General features: G+C 38.9%; 1 protein-coding gene across 2 annotated transcripts in view; it reads left to right on the forward strand.

Moving 5' to 3' along the window:
• LOC134662013 (synaptic vesicle glycoprotein 2A-like) overlaps positions 1-16,445 on the forward strand; it is a 93,562-nt gene that overhangs the window by 66,282 nt on the left and 10,835 nt on the right. The window contains exons 2-3 of one of the 2 annotated variants that reach the window (XM_063518253.1): positions 3,623-3,712; positions 9,915-10,076. In XM_063518253.1, the coding sequence (XP_063374323.1) occupies positions 3,631-3,712; positions 9,915-10,076 (244 nt within the window). In that variant the 5' untranslated portion in view covers positions 3,623-3,630. Of the gene's footprint in view, positions 1-3,622; positions 3,713-9,914; positions 10,077-10,127; positions 10,237-16,445 lie in introns of those variants that run through there. The other variant, XM_063518254.1, reaches the window with a different exon arrangement.

The following is a 16,445-nucleotide window of genomic DNA, read 5'->3' on the forward strand; positions in this document are numbered from 1 at the left end:
ATTAAATCTCTACATTTTGCGTTCAAAAGTTGTAACTGTTGGCCCACTTGCACCATTCCACTAACCCAGGGTTAACCGGTTAAACCTGGAGTTACCATGGTTACCAGTACAATTTGACACTAGGTTAACAGTTTCACCGCTTAGGGGCTGTCCATAAATAACGTCATCTATTTTTGACGATTATTCCCCCTAAAATCATCCAAAACTCATGCTTTGAATGACCCCGTTTCCTCTACCATCATCCGATATCCAGACGGGGGTCTAATTTGAAATGACGTAATTTATGAATAGCCCCTTAACCCCGGGTTAAGGTATGGACAACGACGTCTGGGTGTCCCTATTATACTACTCTTTGGTGTCCCCGTTAAAGTTGAAATGTGTCGAGAATGTAGAGTAATCTTTGATTTAAAATAATTATGTGAGTGACCCGTTTCAATATTTTATGTGAGTGACCCGTCTCAATATTTTTAAAATATCTGACATAATTGTATAATTGTCCCTAATAACTTGCGAAACCTAACACTGACAAGTTGCTGACATACAAACAGGGTAATCCAATGAAGCTAATTAATCGGTGACTGACCGATTCCTGACACAGCTATCAAGGAAAAAAACACTTTAATTGATTATATAAGTAGCCATTACGAAGGTTTATCGAGAAAGCTGACATTATGATAAAGTAACTAATAGAAATATGAATAAAGAGACTGATTTTTAAATGATTTCAAAAAGTAGGATGTTCTGAAGTCACTGAGAGAGATAGGTATATAATAATTAAGGTCTCTCTCTCTTCCAAGCTATATATGGTGATGGGGTCAGCTTTCCGGATCTCTCGCGTCCACTTCGCCCTATCCTCGACGTCGCTTTCGGATACTTTGCACTCAATCATATCTTTTAGCACTACGTTCTTCCATCTGGTCATAGGTAATAAGGTGGTACATAACATAATAATTCATTACAGTCACCTTTACTTCGCTGACATAAGAGGCTATGGGACAGACATATTTTTGAGTATGATGTGTGCACCCATATTTTTACACTTGACTGTATATAATATCTATATACCATATTATGCTGCTATGAAACACAGACATTGAAATTGCTGCAGTTGCTTCTGTATCAGATCCAAACATGTAGATTGAACTTCGTTTAAATTACGTGAGTGACCCATTACAAAAAAATACCCTAATACTCGTATCCCATTTATAAACAATGCAAAGAATAATTATCTGGTTACGAAATACCGGTTACAATTTTGTCAAGGGTGTTGATACATTATCAGTCAGTTAGGCATTGAATCCTGATAACGTAATCTTTAGTGATGTGATGTGATGATGTCGTTGAATGATGTAATCTCGTATTTGTACTCAATACTCCAACGCTATAATGATGTGAGTCAAGGTACAGAATACGTAATTAGTTATGCACACATCATAAAAGGGTTAATAATGTTAATATAATAATTATTACATACTAGTTCAGATATTAAGCCCTTTTAATAGCAGTGGGCCAAAAACAAAACATATTTAAAAAAATAGGCTATAGAAAAAAAAATTGGTTGCGTAAGTAGACAACATAATAACAAAACTTCCGTGACATACAATATTAACGGGTCACTCACGCAGAGGAAATTTGAACTTGAAATAAGTGAGTGACCCGTTTTATAATATATTTAATAGACGACTAAATGACAAAAATTGCATAAATATAAAAGTTTTCTATTTTTGTTATTTAGGTACCATATAAGGTCAGGGTGGCCAAATCCGTCAGCGGGGTAAATCCGTCCAACAACATTTGTGGCTATTCTAACAACAGTATGAACTTGCTGACTCGATCGATAAAGCAGAGAGCATATTTAATACCAGTAGTCAAAAACAGATAGCGCTTAGTCGCCAGTAAATGGAAAAAAAAGCTATTAAAAGTTCAGGTGCGCTCCGAACTCGATATCGAGCTGAGTATGCTGCTTTGTTTTGTGAAGTTGGGATGAGACGATGTAAGTTAGATCTTAATGAGTATGTTTATTATATTGTTCGATATGCATATTTCCTCTTCCTCGCGTTGTCCCGGCATTTTGCCACGGCTCATGGGAGCCTGGGGTCCACTTGGCAACTTGGTTCGATATGCATATTTATCGGTCTCTTTATCCATTTTACGTTATAATCAATTGGTGAGAAACTATGGGTGGTTAAAATTTGTGTTTACAAAATTAGCGAGTGGACAAATCCGTCAATTACGAAAAGGGAAAAATCGTCATGTGCCGGAATTTCCCTATTTCATATATTGCCAACCTTTTTTGATTTGACTCACTTAAGCGTAACTCGTATTCATGAGAGGTGATGCGATATTCTTACTGAATTGTAAAATTTATCATATAAATTCGTCGTAGCTTTCATAGATGTGTGCTGTATTATTTAAAATTAAAAAGTAGATATTATTTTTAAAGTTTTTAAAAATGTTCATTACCCCTGAATTTAAAAATAGGACGGAATTGTCCCAGAAAAAATATATTTGGCAATAAAATCTAAAATGAACTTTAAATTGAGTTCGCTAAGGTTTAGTTTCGATTAAGAGTATAGTGGTATTTGTTCACTTGACGTATATGTATGTAATACGCCACGATCCAAGAAAAATCGTTGGTTGACGGAAATGCCCCAACTCCTAGGGAAAATCCGTCAACTGACATGTCTTTAAAAAAAACATATTTAAATAACCAGCAGTACTAGCAATTTAATATGAGTACCTTTATATAGCTAAATAAATGCTTAATCTATTACAGTTATCAGGTTTATTAAAAATTAAATATCATCGTAGTTATGACCAGCCAAAGTGAACTTATAAAAAAGTATGACGGAAATGCCCTCATTGACCTTAATTATACTTATCTTTGACATTTACAATGTAATTACCTTTCATCAAATCCGTAATCTTATCTTAATCTGCAACTTAGGGATCATTTAAATGATATTATCAGTAGACATTCTTTTTAAACAATTTTTTTTATCAAGCAGATACCTACGTCTCGTCTGCGAGCTATTGTGGCTGTAGCAATAAATGCGAAATTGTTCAATCAGTTCAATGATCCTCTTACTGCAAGCGTCAAGGAAACATTATCACATTGTAATAATAATAATCTACTGAATAATGTCAATAATTATCATGTTTTTATGATAATTCTGCTTCAGACTATGTTTTGAATGTTCCAACGATTTGGTCAAATTCACATTGGTCTTTAACTTTGTTATTCTTTGCAGTTTCGAAGCAACGGCACTCTCTTAACTAAACATAGACCTTAAGTCTTTGCTGTAAGGTTTACGAATAATCAGTTCAGTGTGGATGATGGATATGATGGTACTACGCATACCATGTGTTTTATATTTAGTACCGCGCTGTACTCCGCATATGAACCACGTTTCGTGCGGTCCAAGCCCAGTTATCATTTAAAAGCATCATGATTTACTACTTATTACGGTACTTCTACAAAAAAAACATAACCTCTTAGACTTTGAAACGGTGTCGTTTTTTGTACTGTAAATATTGGTTTTTTAGTGTTGAAATGAAGTGTTAGGTTATGTTCGCGTGATAGAGTACCAGTTTATGTTATTGTTTTATTATAAGTTATAAGTTACAAAAATGAAGAACTCTGAAGACCAGAAGTTGGAGGATGGACAGGAAACCAATGATATTACTTTTGAGGATGCTTTTGAACAAACAGGTAAATGTATTGTAATATTACATCATTGCGTTGCGAATTGTATAGTCTGACAGTTTTGCCAGAAATATTGCATGAACCATGAACATGAACATAACTTTTATTACCTATGGCAGGTTTTGTGTGAATAGGTTCCTTTACGACAAATCGGTCTCGTCGATATTTTCTTAGACTCTTATAATTATTGTAGGTACATTAATAATAATAAATGTAAACAATTTATTTCCCAAGATTTAATGCAAAAAACAATACGTATTACCATAGAGGTATTAAATTAGTTGAAATGTACCTCTCTACATATTATAACGGGTCACTCACGTAAGTCAAAGTAAAAAACAAAAAAAAGGAAAACGTATTTATTGACCAAAAATAATTCACTTACCTACATTATTTAAGCAGTTGAAGTTTCTCGCTATGGAACAAAAAATGTCGAGCAATCTTCGATTTAAAAAACGTGAGTGACCAGTTTTAATAAGTATATTTAAAATGTCTGCTTACACGAAAATGTTGTGCCTATTTAAAATATCTATGTGGATTTAAGTTACCTACTGTAATATAGAAGTAATATAGTAATATAGAAGTGGCACCATCCAATCAATAATATACAAATCAGTTTTTAAGAAACAAAAAACAGGCGCAACATGTACCTTAAAAATATTTTTTCTTATTACTGTATTTTAGTTTAACATAAGGGGCTGTCCACCTGTCCACTGACGATTTTTGACCCCCGAATATCATCCAAAAATCATGCTTCGAATGACCATGACCCCGTTTCCTCCGACGTCAGGCTACCATCATCCGATCAACCCCCCATGAATAGCCCCTAACACTAGTTTGAAAATATCATACATTAAATATCTTAACGATTGGTGCTTGGTATACATCATAATCAATTTCACCTTCATCAAATTGATAGTATGACAACAAAATATTGATATGAGAATGTTTTACAACAAAATTGGGGTGTGTAGTGTAGTGTACTTATTATTAGTACATATGTTTTTTTCTATTATCAATACTTGCTATTAATAGGTCTCACGTGTGAAAAGTGAGATAAAGTCCAAACGTGACAGTTTTTTTTACGTTTGTTAAATGCATTATTCATTAACATGAGCATACCGTTTGTTTTACGCCTCTCACGGAATGCAATACCATAAGATTGAATCGCTCACCGAATCAAACAATGTCGGTTGCCTGGCAATCCCAAACATTGATTCGTCAGTACCTACCTGTTTATAAAGCCATGCATAACAGCTACAACAATATACTTAAGTAAATACTAAACAGGATTTAGTACTTATAACGAAACGTATACCTATGTTAAATACATGTCTGCTTATGGATTAGCAACAGTAAACGAAATTAGGTCGAAACCATTAAACGATAAAATTATTAAGTACATCGCTAATTCTGAACGAACAGGCAGGTTTACAAGGCTTAACGTTATAAAATTATTTATGCAGCGAATTGCAGATTAAGAATTGGCCTTGGACATGCAGTTTTCTATTCTTCTTCGGAAAATTATTTCAAAGGCTATAATTTTATAGTTTTTATACGTCTTTTGACGTTTCGGTCTCGGTTTCAGCCAAAACTGACTTTAACCTTCGGTTTCGGTGCCGGCATGAAATCCCGTTCCGGTCGGACGCGAGCGACTGCTTTCCATCCGGCGATCCGTCTGCTCGTTTGCCTCCTATTTCATATAAAAGAATCTTAGATAGATAGATAGATAGATTTTTATTTGGTATTAAATCATATACCATCCATTACATAATAAAAATTGATTACAAAACTTATAATAAATTAAAATTGTACATACCCACCCACGTCGCCATACTGGATGTTTAAAAAAGGGGATATCTACTGTAATTTACCGTAATCTTTTAATATACAGATGATCTTGTAGTGTCATACTTTGTTACAAAAATCTAACCTAAATTGACACGATAGTGTTTTGTAGGTATCTAGATCTAGACTAGATGATCGATTAACCACAAGACCCTTGAACCAACGTGTTAGTTACGTAAATGTCAACATTGTCAACGAGTCAACAATATTGCGACTTCGGCGGCGTGGGATTAGGATACGTTTACACGGGTTACTCACGCTTTTTGTTGTGATGACGTGAAAACTTGGGTTTACTAACGAATGGGCCAAAAACGTTTCCCAAAGTATCACATCCCAAACTATGTTTCCCAAAAAAATGTTTGGCAAAACTTGGCAAATTTTTCAGATAGCAATAGTCTTTTTTGGCAAGGTATTGTTTAGCAAATAATTACTTGGTCAAGTTTCATTTTACCAAGTATTATTTAGTCAAATGTATCATTAAGCATAACTTACATGTCCCAAAATATTACATGGCATACAATTTACATACCAATAGACGGCCTGCAGTATTTTTATTTTTGCTTTCATTTGAAATACTTACTTTATCCCGACCTTGGTTTTTTTATCATTTTGGTTATATTATACGCAAATGGATGTGATTTGTTGAACCATAAACATTAAAATACCTATCTGCAATAATATTTTAGAATTTACACATGTTTTTAGCATTTTGTTTCTGTAAAGGTCACATGTTCTAACCTAACCCACTTTTCTGATAGCGGTTCGGTTTTGTGAGGATCGCAGTTCAAACCTAACCTAACCCACCCAAATTACGTAGACTTATCGTACCTACTTATATTAACACGACAAATTTAGGTATTCAATTAAATAGAGATGCCTATTTGTCAAATTTGCGAAGTGACAATTTGATCAAACATCTTTATGGAATATAATATTAGCCAATAAAAAACGTTTGCTAAATAAGTCCTAATAACATTTGACAAAGTAAAATCATGCCAAATGATAATTTGACCAAATAAATTATATGCGAAGTGTAATAATTGCTAAAGGTTCCTTTGGGAAATGAAACTATTGCGATAAGTTTGTTTGGAAGTGAAATTTGGCGAAAGGTATTTGGCCCAAACGAAAGTATACCGAAAACTTGATTAACCCGTTTTAATATGTCCGAGTCTCATCCTACTTAAGTTTTGTTATTAAAGTTCATCGATTTCTCCCCATTGTTGTTTGCATGCTTTGTTTTAAACAATGTGACCAATATTATCACATTAATGTGTTTAAGCTTTAGTGTCTGGACCACAGAACAAGTTAGAATGGCGATGCGAGCAGGGTACGTGTCGCCGCCGGTTTTGAGCAAACGCTCGCATGCTACTCGCCCGCACTGACCGAAAAACGAAGTAAACATGCCTTTTGCGCCACAATAACCTTCATATTAAGAAGCCAGACATCAAATCTGTCTAAAGGAGGCGTATCCATTCACCACGCACACAAGTTTTTACTACCCTTGAGCGAGTGTTAGTAAATGTGGAGAGGAACGAGCGGCGATACCGGTTCCGATACTAACTGCGCGCGATAGCCATTCTAACCTCTTTAATATGTTTTGTGGTCTGGACTACCCTTGAACCAACGTTTCTGTTACGCGAATGTCAACATTATCAACAATATTGGCTTACACGATAACACTAACAATAACATGTACTAGCTTCTACCCGCGACTTCGACTATGTGGGATTAGAATGTATTAAAACGGGTCACTCACGGCTTTAGTCGCGACATGAAAACCGTGAGTGACCAGTAAGTTCGTGTCTAGTGTTTCATACCATCTACTGAATCGTAAATTAAATCTCAATGTGTCACAAGGGCTATATTTTCAACCGATTTTGAACGATAAGGGGATTCTTACAAAAACAACCGTTGTCGGGCAACAAAAGATTATCCTCCAGCAGTGAGACGTATTTTAATAACACTCCGGGAAACTCAGATCTATTATGTAAATCTATTAAAACCTGTCACTCACTTTTTGAAGTCGATAATACCCGACGTCTTTTCGACGGACGCAGATTTCAGTTTTAATATCCATTAAGTATGTAAACTGACGAATGACAATGTGGTTGACTGATAGTGATAGATATCTAATCGATAAATCGTGGCCTTAAAACTGTCGTATTTATTGTTCGATACAAGAATCGATAACGGATCGATTACATTTAATCGGCTTACACGACAATTTCTGGCTGCTAAATAGCCACACACACTGCTTACATGATAATACGATAATAAAGATTAAGAGGCAGTGTTACATTTTCGATGTCATCTGACAATTACTTAGGACTTTTTAGGCCAAGGGAGCGTGCATGAACTACTTATAGGGGGCAGCACAGGAGCCGTCAGAATTGTTGTTGAAGTTGACGGCGCAAAGAGGAAAACGCAAATCGCTCAGACATATAAGCATGTAAGTAACATACAAGGAATACAATAAGTGCATTGATAGTTCGCCGTAAAATTAACTAAGTATGCGTTCACAAGAGTACTATGTTCACAACAGTATAATGAGACCTCGGATTTGATTTGGAACGAGAAGCTGACCTACGTATAGCAACAGTCGCCATCAGATATTCAGAACGGCTAAGGTGCTCACAAATATCTGAACACGCCTCTATTGTCAAGGCGTTAGAGTGCGTGTTTAGATATTTCTGAGCACCTCGACCGCTCCGATATATCTGATATCGACTGTACCTACATACATTTTCGTACCTATTTACGTAAGGAATTATTATTTACGTGTTACAATGTTTTTGACCAAAACTGTGTACCTCTATAGGTAGTATACATATTTATATCTATAGGGTTTACACTTTTTCGACTAAATCCCACTCAAGACATCGCGGCATATTTATTTATTAAACCAACGTTGACCAAAATCATATTTTGCGGAATGTTTTTGTGCAAGGCGTGTTCAGTGTTTCGGATGTGAAAAATGTCTGTCGTGACAATTGGCGACCGGCGACCACGATTTACTCTTTTTTATGGATTCCAATACACATGCACTTGCGGGTATTACCCTCGAGGTCTTGTATTGGAACCGGTTTTGGTCCTCGCAGTACACGGACCTGAACCTGACAATCATCACCAAGGTCATGTTGCAATAAAATTAAATAACAATTTACGTCAATAACCGTTTAGTTATGCAATTTTAGTAGGTAATATTCACTGTCACAGTTCAAGTTTTCAAGTTTGTTTTCCGCTCGCGGTCAGGCGTTTATAATTATGGACTTTGGATGGATTATGGACTATTTGACATTCGTGAATTATTTCTTAACGTTGAATTTACATATTTATATTTTGTGTTGGCAATTATACCATAATTGTTGTAATTGTAAATATGTATATAGGTAATCTTGCGACGACCGGTCTGGCCTAGTGGGTAGTGACCCTGCCTGTGAAGCCGCGGTCCTGGGTTCGAATCCCAGTAAGGGCATTTATTTGTGTGATGAGCACAGATATTTGTTCCTGAGTCATGGTTGTTTTCTATGTATTTAAGTATTTGTATATTATATATATCGTTGTCTGAGTACCCACAACACAAGCTTTCTTGAGCTTACCGTGGGGCTTAGTCAATTTGTGTAATAATGTCCTATAATATTAAAAAAAAAAAAACTTAAAATGCTAGATTGTAAGTAAAATTTGCATGCCTACACTCTCGGCGAGATGTGATGTTCGATTTATTCAAGATGTTACCACCTAATTTATGTACCACATTTCTGGCAAATAAACGATATTTCTATTTCTATTTCTATTTCAAAATAATTGTGATTAGGTACGTACATTAAGTGTAGGTACATAGTTTTATTACTTTAGGAAGAGTAACAATGAGAGGAAAAGACTAGGTGACAAATCGTTGCACACACTGTTGCACACTTAATGTACGTAAAGTACAAGTATGTGCAGACTGTACTATAATACAGGTACTACAGTTTTTCTTAGTTTTAGTTCTTAGTTCTTTCCTTGTGAACTTTCTATGTGAACTTATTGTTATTGTCCACCACCAATTTTTAATAGATAATAAATGGTATAAATATTAGGTACTTATTAGTCTGCCTGCTTCGAATTACCAGATGAAAATTTAACCATAACTAACCGTTACCAGGCGTGTCTCACTCCGCGATTTCGTTGCTTTGCTACAGGTAGCTAGAAGTACATCCGTTCGGCCCCAAATTTGGGGAAAGCCATAAGCCGCGCGTGGCGCTGTCGCCACCTAGCGGCCATATCTGTGCTGATCGTAACAGACGCGTTTTGTTAGAGAGTGAGTCTTCTGTACTTTGTACTATTATTTATTCTGTGCCGTTACTTTTTCCTGTTCCAGGTCACGGTCGCTTCAACCACCTGGTGCTCTTCACCAGCGGCCTGATCATGCTGAACGTCTCCATGGAGTCAGTCGGCATGAGCTACGTGCTCACATCAGCTCAGTGCGAGCTGGAGCTCTCAGAACAGCACAAAGGGATGATCAACGCTGCAGCTTTCATTGGTAACTATATATATAGTCCTCAACCTGGTGCTCACCAGCGGCCTGATGCTGGACGTCTCCATGGAGTCAGTCGGCATGAGCTACGTGCTCACATCAGCTCAGTGCGAGCTGGAGCTCTCAGAACAGCACAAAGGGATGATCAACGCTGCTGCCTTTATTGGTAACTATACCTTATATTTAGTCCTCTCCATATGAACAACCTTGACGACCTCACCAGCTCAGTGCGAGCTGGAACTGTCATTGCAGCTTGTCATTTCAGCAGCCCTGCCATTTGTCATTGAACTGTCATTATAAGGGAATGATCAAGTGCGGGAGAGATCATGAGCTTTCATACGATATGATCATAGACCAGGCCAGATCATCTTCACCATGATCCATTTTTATGGCTCCTCTACAGGATGGGCCAGCGCCGGCCACTCCAAGGGACGCATTTATGCGTTAGAGGGAGCAAGTGATATTGCTATCTCATTCTACCGCATGGCTGCGTCCCTTGGAGTGGCCGGCGCTGGCCCATCATGTAGAGGAGCCATTATGTTCCACTACAACAATGATGAGACAAGCGACTTTGTATGTGCGTATCTCTTGATAATTTACTGCTCTCTGACCATAGTACAACATTTTTGTACAAGTACAGTCACGTGCTATTGTTGTTTTTATTTGTTTACATTAACTATACTTGGTCAAGCAAATCTTGTCAGTAGAAAAAGGCGGCAAATTTGAAAAATATAGGCGCGAAGGGATATCGTCCCATAAAAAATTTAAATTGCGCGCCTTTTTTTACTGACAAGATTTGCTTGACCAGCTATATATTTTAAATGTTACACGAAAACCTAAAAAAGAATAGTTATTTGTACAACAAGAGATCAAAGTTTGATATTTCTTCGAGTGCTTATTTTGAGTCCCGTGCAAGCGAAAGATTCTATAGTAGATTCACGAGCGTAGCGAGTGAATCTAATTTAGAATCTTGAGCGTAGTAAGGGACTCAAAAGCGCACGAGATGTAAATAACTTTGATCTCGTTGAAATAGGCAGAGTACCGGGAGGGGAGTAGACACTAAACTCGGGTTGATGTATTATAGTTTTATCCTGTCACTATACAAGTCACCACCAATCTCCCCAGTCATTCCAATGATCAACTATATATATCGTTAACCTACGTGTCTTGAAGAGGAAAACCCTTATCGGATGGAGAGGTGTTTTATCTGTATATTAATTCGCTTAGCATCCACTACGTGGTTTACGTGCACTACGTGAGCTACGTGTAGATAGACGCATCTGCCTATCACACCTCCCCTGAAAAGGTAAGGGGTTCCCTCCCTCTGAAAATGACTCTATACAATTTTTTTTTATTTTCGTGTAGGTACATTCGTCCTTAATTAACACTAAATCTCCTATCTTAAGATTAACAATGCTTGATTTACAATTTCGTTTTAGAATTAAATTATTTTTAACACACCATTTCATTTCACAAGTATAATACTTCACATTTCAAAGTTATAATATACTTATATCGTGTTTTATCCAAGTCCAACTAATCTAAAAATTCCTCCTCAAAAGATGCTGTAGCTGTGATAAGTAGTCATAAATTATAACCATAATTATGTTATTATTAACCATAATCACTACTGCTAAACTTCTGCTCCTGACAATCTTTACATCGTTTTACATAATCCAGTTTTCCCAACAATACTCGTACCTCTTCTGGATACCGTTAATCATTCTAGTTCTACCAGCATATCCACTAGTTAGTAACAGTCATAATCCTTTAAATCATTTCCCGATCGGTAAGTCCGTTTATAAGTAAAAACTAAATAGTTCCTACATAACCTAGGTAATTCATCATGTCCCGCGCGAAAGACATTAATTAGTTAACATTGTAACATACTTTTTACTTGAGCTCATTTCAATATATAACAACTCTACTATATTTAAACTTTTCCACAAAGAGCCATAAGTAATCCTAATGTCTACTTTGGGACCTCCCCATACCATAATCAAGTCTCGTAACGATACGTCTAAGCGTGCCTTCGTTCATGGAGAATCTTGATTCATATAAATTGTAGAGTTCACACAACAACATTATCAGTATCATTTTTTTTTTAACTTCTGCACAGTATACCCAAGTCTCGTAACGATACGTCTTAAGCGTGCCTTCGTTAATAGAGAATCTTGGTTCATGCAAATTGCAGAGTTCACATAATCAATATCATCAGTATCATTTTTACCGGTTCGCTTCGGATCTCCCATCAATCTCGTCAGTGTCCTAAATTATTTACTTCAGCAAACTATTAATCCCGTATATTCCTGTTTCCTTTTCATGATATCTACTACTCTAGGCTGGTCAAGCTCCAAAGACGTAGTATCAGAGTGTCATGTCCAGTTTATTTGTTTAAGTATAATCCGTCAGAATCCTCAACCAGTAATCCTAAATCCTTTAACATATATTACTTATTTATTTACAATCCGTCCAGAAAACAAAACTTGATAACTTCCTTTCTAAACAAGTTATATCTATGTACGTGATAACTAGTATTATAAGATCAAATAATTACCTAATCTTCGTTAGACACGAAAAAAAACAAATTCATTACATACGTATGTCATCTACCTAAATCACGTGCTGAATAACATTGACATTACACTATCCGTCTGACCTACAGAAACTACATGATTTCTGCCTACTCGCGAAAACACCCGTCCTCGACCTTGCTGACTCGCACTAATACCGCGATTATAGTTTGAGTGTGCAAAAATAAATTCGATACAATCATTTTTAGAATGCAAATAAAGAAGCGTCTTTAAATAAAAATCGGTAATTATCCGACCATACTATTACCCTGAATCTCCAAAAGTAAATCTTTCTACCGTTTTAAACGCGACTTTTAAAATCCACAGCTGCAACTTCTTTTTTACAATTATTTTTAACTAATAAATACACAAAAACATTATCTCCTGCCAATAACTTATTTCTACTTTTAAACACGCAATGCTTCTAATAATTCCTTAAAGTTAACTAAGTAGAAAAATAATTCACACACATTAAAAATAAAAATAATCACTCAAAATACCCTTAATAATTTTCACCTCGCTCGACGCGACGCGACGCTCCACTCCCAGCACCCGGCAGCAATGCGTACCTCGACGCGTAGCCGACGACATCCCGGACCTCCGACAAATCCAAACCCGCCGAAGCCAATGAAGCAATACTGATACTGGCCGCGGTCACTATTACGACCTCATTCTTCGGTTTCTGCCCTTTCTGTCCTCCCATTTTGGTACTGCTGATTACCAATTAATAAGAAAAATCACTGGGTAAGCTCGACGCCGCCGACTCGTCCTCAAAGTCCTCTTCACTGTCGTCGTCCATGATGATTTTATACTCGCAGTATCCTCACGCAGAATTCATGTCCACGGTCGCCATGAAATAGGCAGAGTACCGGGAGGGGAGTAGACACTAAACTCGGGTTGATGTATTATAGTTTTATCCTGTCACTATACAAGTCACCACCAATCTCCCCAGTCATTCCAATGATCAACTATATATATCGTTAACCTACGTGTCTTGAAGAGGAAAACCCTTATCGGATGGAGAGGTGTTTTATCTGTATATTAATTCGCTTAGCATCCACTACGTGGTTTACGTGCACTACGTGAGCTACGTGTAGATAGACGCATCTGCCTATCACATCGTGTAGTTCATAAAACTTTTCACCTCAGCAGTAAGAACATTTAGACAACCCGAAAAATGTAATCCTTCTTCATCACTTACCTATTTAGTCATGTTTCTTAAGATATCCAAAACAAAAAATTTATTGCGAAGCGAAATGTAATTCATAACAAAGCAAATCATACAGAAAGCTCATCCACCTCAGGCTTCGTCAAATTAAAATGCATTTTGTCACATATGTCATCCGCAACACGCATCGTCAAATTATAAAGGAAATTGGTCATTACAAAATACATAATAATAAGCCATAAACCTATATCCTAATCCGGTAAGTACCCGGCACAAATGTCCCCAAAATACCAGCGGCGTTCCCGCGCTGAATAGCCAACGATATACGCTGGACCAGGTACGAACCAGAACTAGGATCGCAACCCCTATCCCGCAAGCGTTTTCCCAGGTCCCTCACAAAAACCTTCGCCTCGGAACACCAAGGACCAGCCGACTCAACAGCGAGAGGGACAAAATCGAAAACCGGCTTCAAGTTTGAGTACTTGGCATGTTTCTGTCTCGCGGCGTTCTCCGCAGCCCCCCCAGCCGCACGTATTGTCTGTGCAAGATGCGATGCGGCAAAGGTGCTCACACATGTAGCATCCCACAACAGACTCCGACCTTTAGCCCAAGGAACAAGAGTGAGACCGTCTGGCCTCTTCCCGTCCGTCCGACTAAGACCCTGGGGTTCTAACACGCACGGCAGGTTAGCCAACACCATCGCTCTGCGCACAATATCATTAATCGCATGATGTCGAGGAAACCTACCAGCACACCGCGCACAACTCAATCCATGGTGCCCGTTTGCCTCCACCATCACCCCACAGACGCACACATGAGGCTCGCACACAGTACACCCGAGCCTTAAAGCAGCACCAATCCTTAGGGAATCGTTATCTAACAACGTCCCCAAGTGCGAAGACGGCAAGGCGTGTAGCCAGGCCCCAGACTCAGGTGCAACCACCGCTTTTAACCGAGCCAGCTCTACCCCCGCCGCGCCTCTCAGCAACTGCTCGTACATCTGACGGCATAAAACGTCATCCCAAGACCTCTGAGCCCCAAGGTCGTCCGGACGCGCGTCGTCAGAACAGCGAACAGACCACTCATCCAATGCAGCACCCAGAAAAGGCATGTGAACATCACCCTCACTGATGGATAAAATGCGCGCCACCAGACCCCGCGACGCGTGCGAGGAAGCAAGAAATGCTACAAGCCCCACGTCCTGCATGCGACGTACTCCCAAACCGCCATGTCGAATGGGAAGAGCAGCCTGACACCACTGAGATCCCTCAAACCTGACATTAAGGATGGACTCTAAACCGCCTTGGAGTACCTGATCGAACTGCAACACAACCTGCATATGCATCCACGTCGGCGCCGCTCTCAAAGTGTATGTCACGCGTGGAATCGACAAACAGTTACGCAACAACACCAGAGACACGTGCGCCGTTAAATGCTGCAAGTGTTTCATAGATTCCGAAAGCGCCACGGTCTTCTCCTGGACCACCTGACTAACCCCTTCCGGAAAAATTGGCGCCCCAAGAAGCGACAGCGATGACCTCTCCACCAACCTCAAGCCGGGCAAAGCCGCTTCAAAATCTGCTATTGACCCCCCCCCTATCCGGGCTGCAAAGAAACAATTCGCACTTCTCAGCATTTATTTGTAAACCAACGGCGGCCAAAGCCTCCACAAGCTTCCTCACATCATCCAACACAACATCCGGCGCTCCACCTAACGTTCCATCATCCAAATACCAGACGTTTAAAGGAGAGACTAATGATCTTATAACACCCTGTACGGCCAGGCAAAAAAGAAGAGGCCCCAACGGGTCCCCCTGCTGAGCACCCACCCGTGACGCAATCGGATTAGTGCCATAGAAGAGATTACTCGGTGAGGAATAACATTGATGAAGGAAGGGATATAACGAAGGTACACGATCCTTAACCTCTCTCAAAATTACATCCCTCTCCACAGTATTGAAAGCGTTCCTAATATCTACTTTCAGAAGCACAGAAGAAACATTTTCCTGAGCCATAGCAAAAGATCGCACCGCATGAATGGCCGCCTCACACCCCAAAGGCGTACCAAAGCCAACCTGAAATGGCTGAAGATATTTCGCCATTTCTTCCTTGACTGCACGACAAGCAAGCTTTGAAACAAGGCGTCGCAACGTGTTCCCAACAGCAATAGGCCTAATCCCACCATCCCTCTTCGCTAGAGCACACAACGATGCCCCATACAGATATGGACAAGCTTGGGGATTAACCATACCACGCAAAAGGAAGTTGCAGAGCCTTGTAAGAGATTCTAATAGCTTACTCCCATTGTCACCTGCTGACAAAGAAGTTAGTTCTTTTAAATGCTGAGGGCGCAAACCATCCAGCCCAGAAGCAGACCCATTATAAAAGGACCCCAAAGCGCCCACAACCTCCTCCTGCGTCACCGTCAGGAATGGACTAGACAGATCAGGGTCAGGGGGGAAATCCAACTGCCTCGAAGGTGATGGGTGCTTTCCGACCAAAGCCTCCAACGTATCTGCATTAGCCGGAGCGAGGGTGGAATCAGAGAACAAAAGACGGACTGCCCCTCTCAAGTCCCCATCATGCACTTTCGCCTCAATAGTACGGTAAACCGAACTTGTCTTAAGACCAATT

Source organism: Cydia amplana, chromosome 2 (assembly GCF_948474715.1).
Source record: "Cydia amplana chromosome 2, ilCydAmpl1.1, whole genome shotgun sequence".
NCBI lineage: Eukaryota > Metazoa > Arthropoda > Insecta > Lepidoptera > Tortricidae > Cydia > Cydia amplana.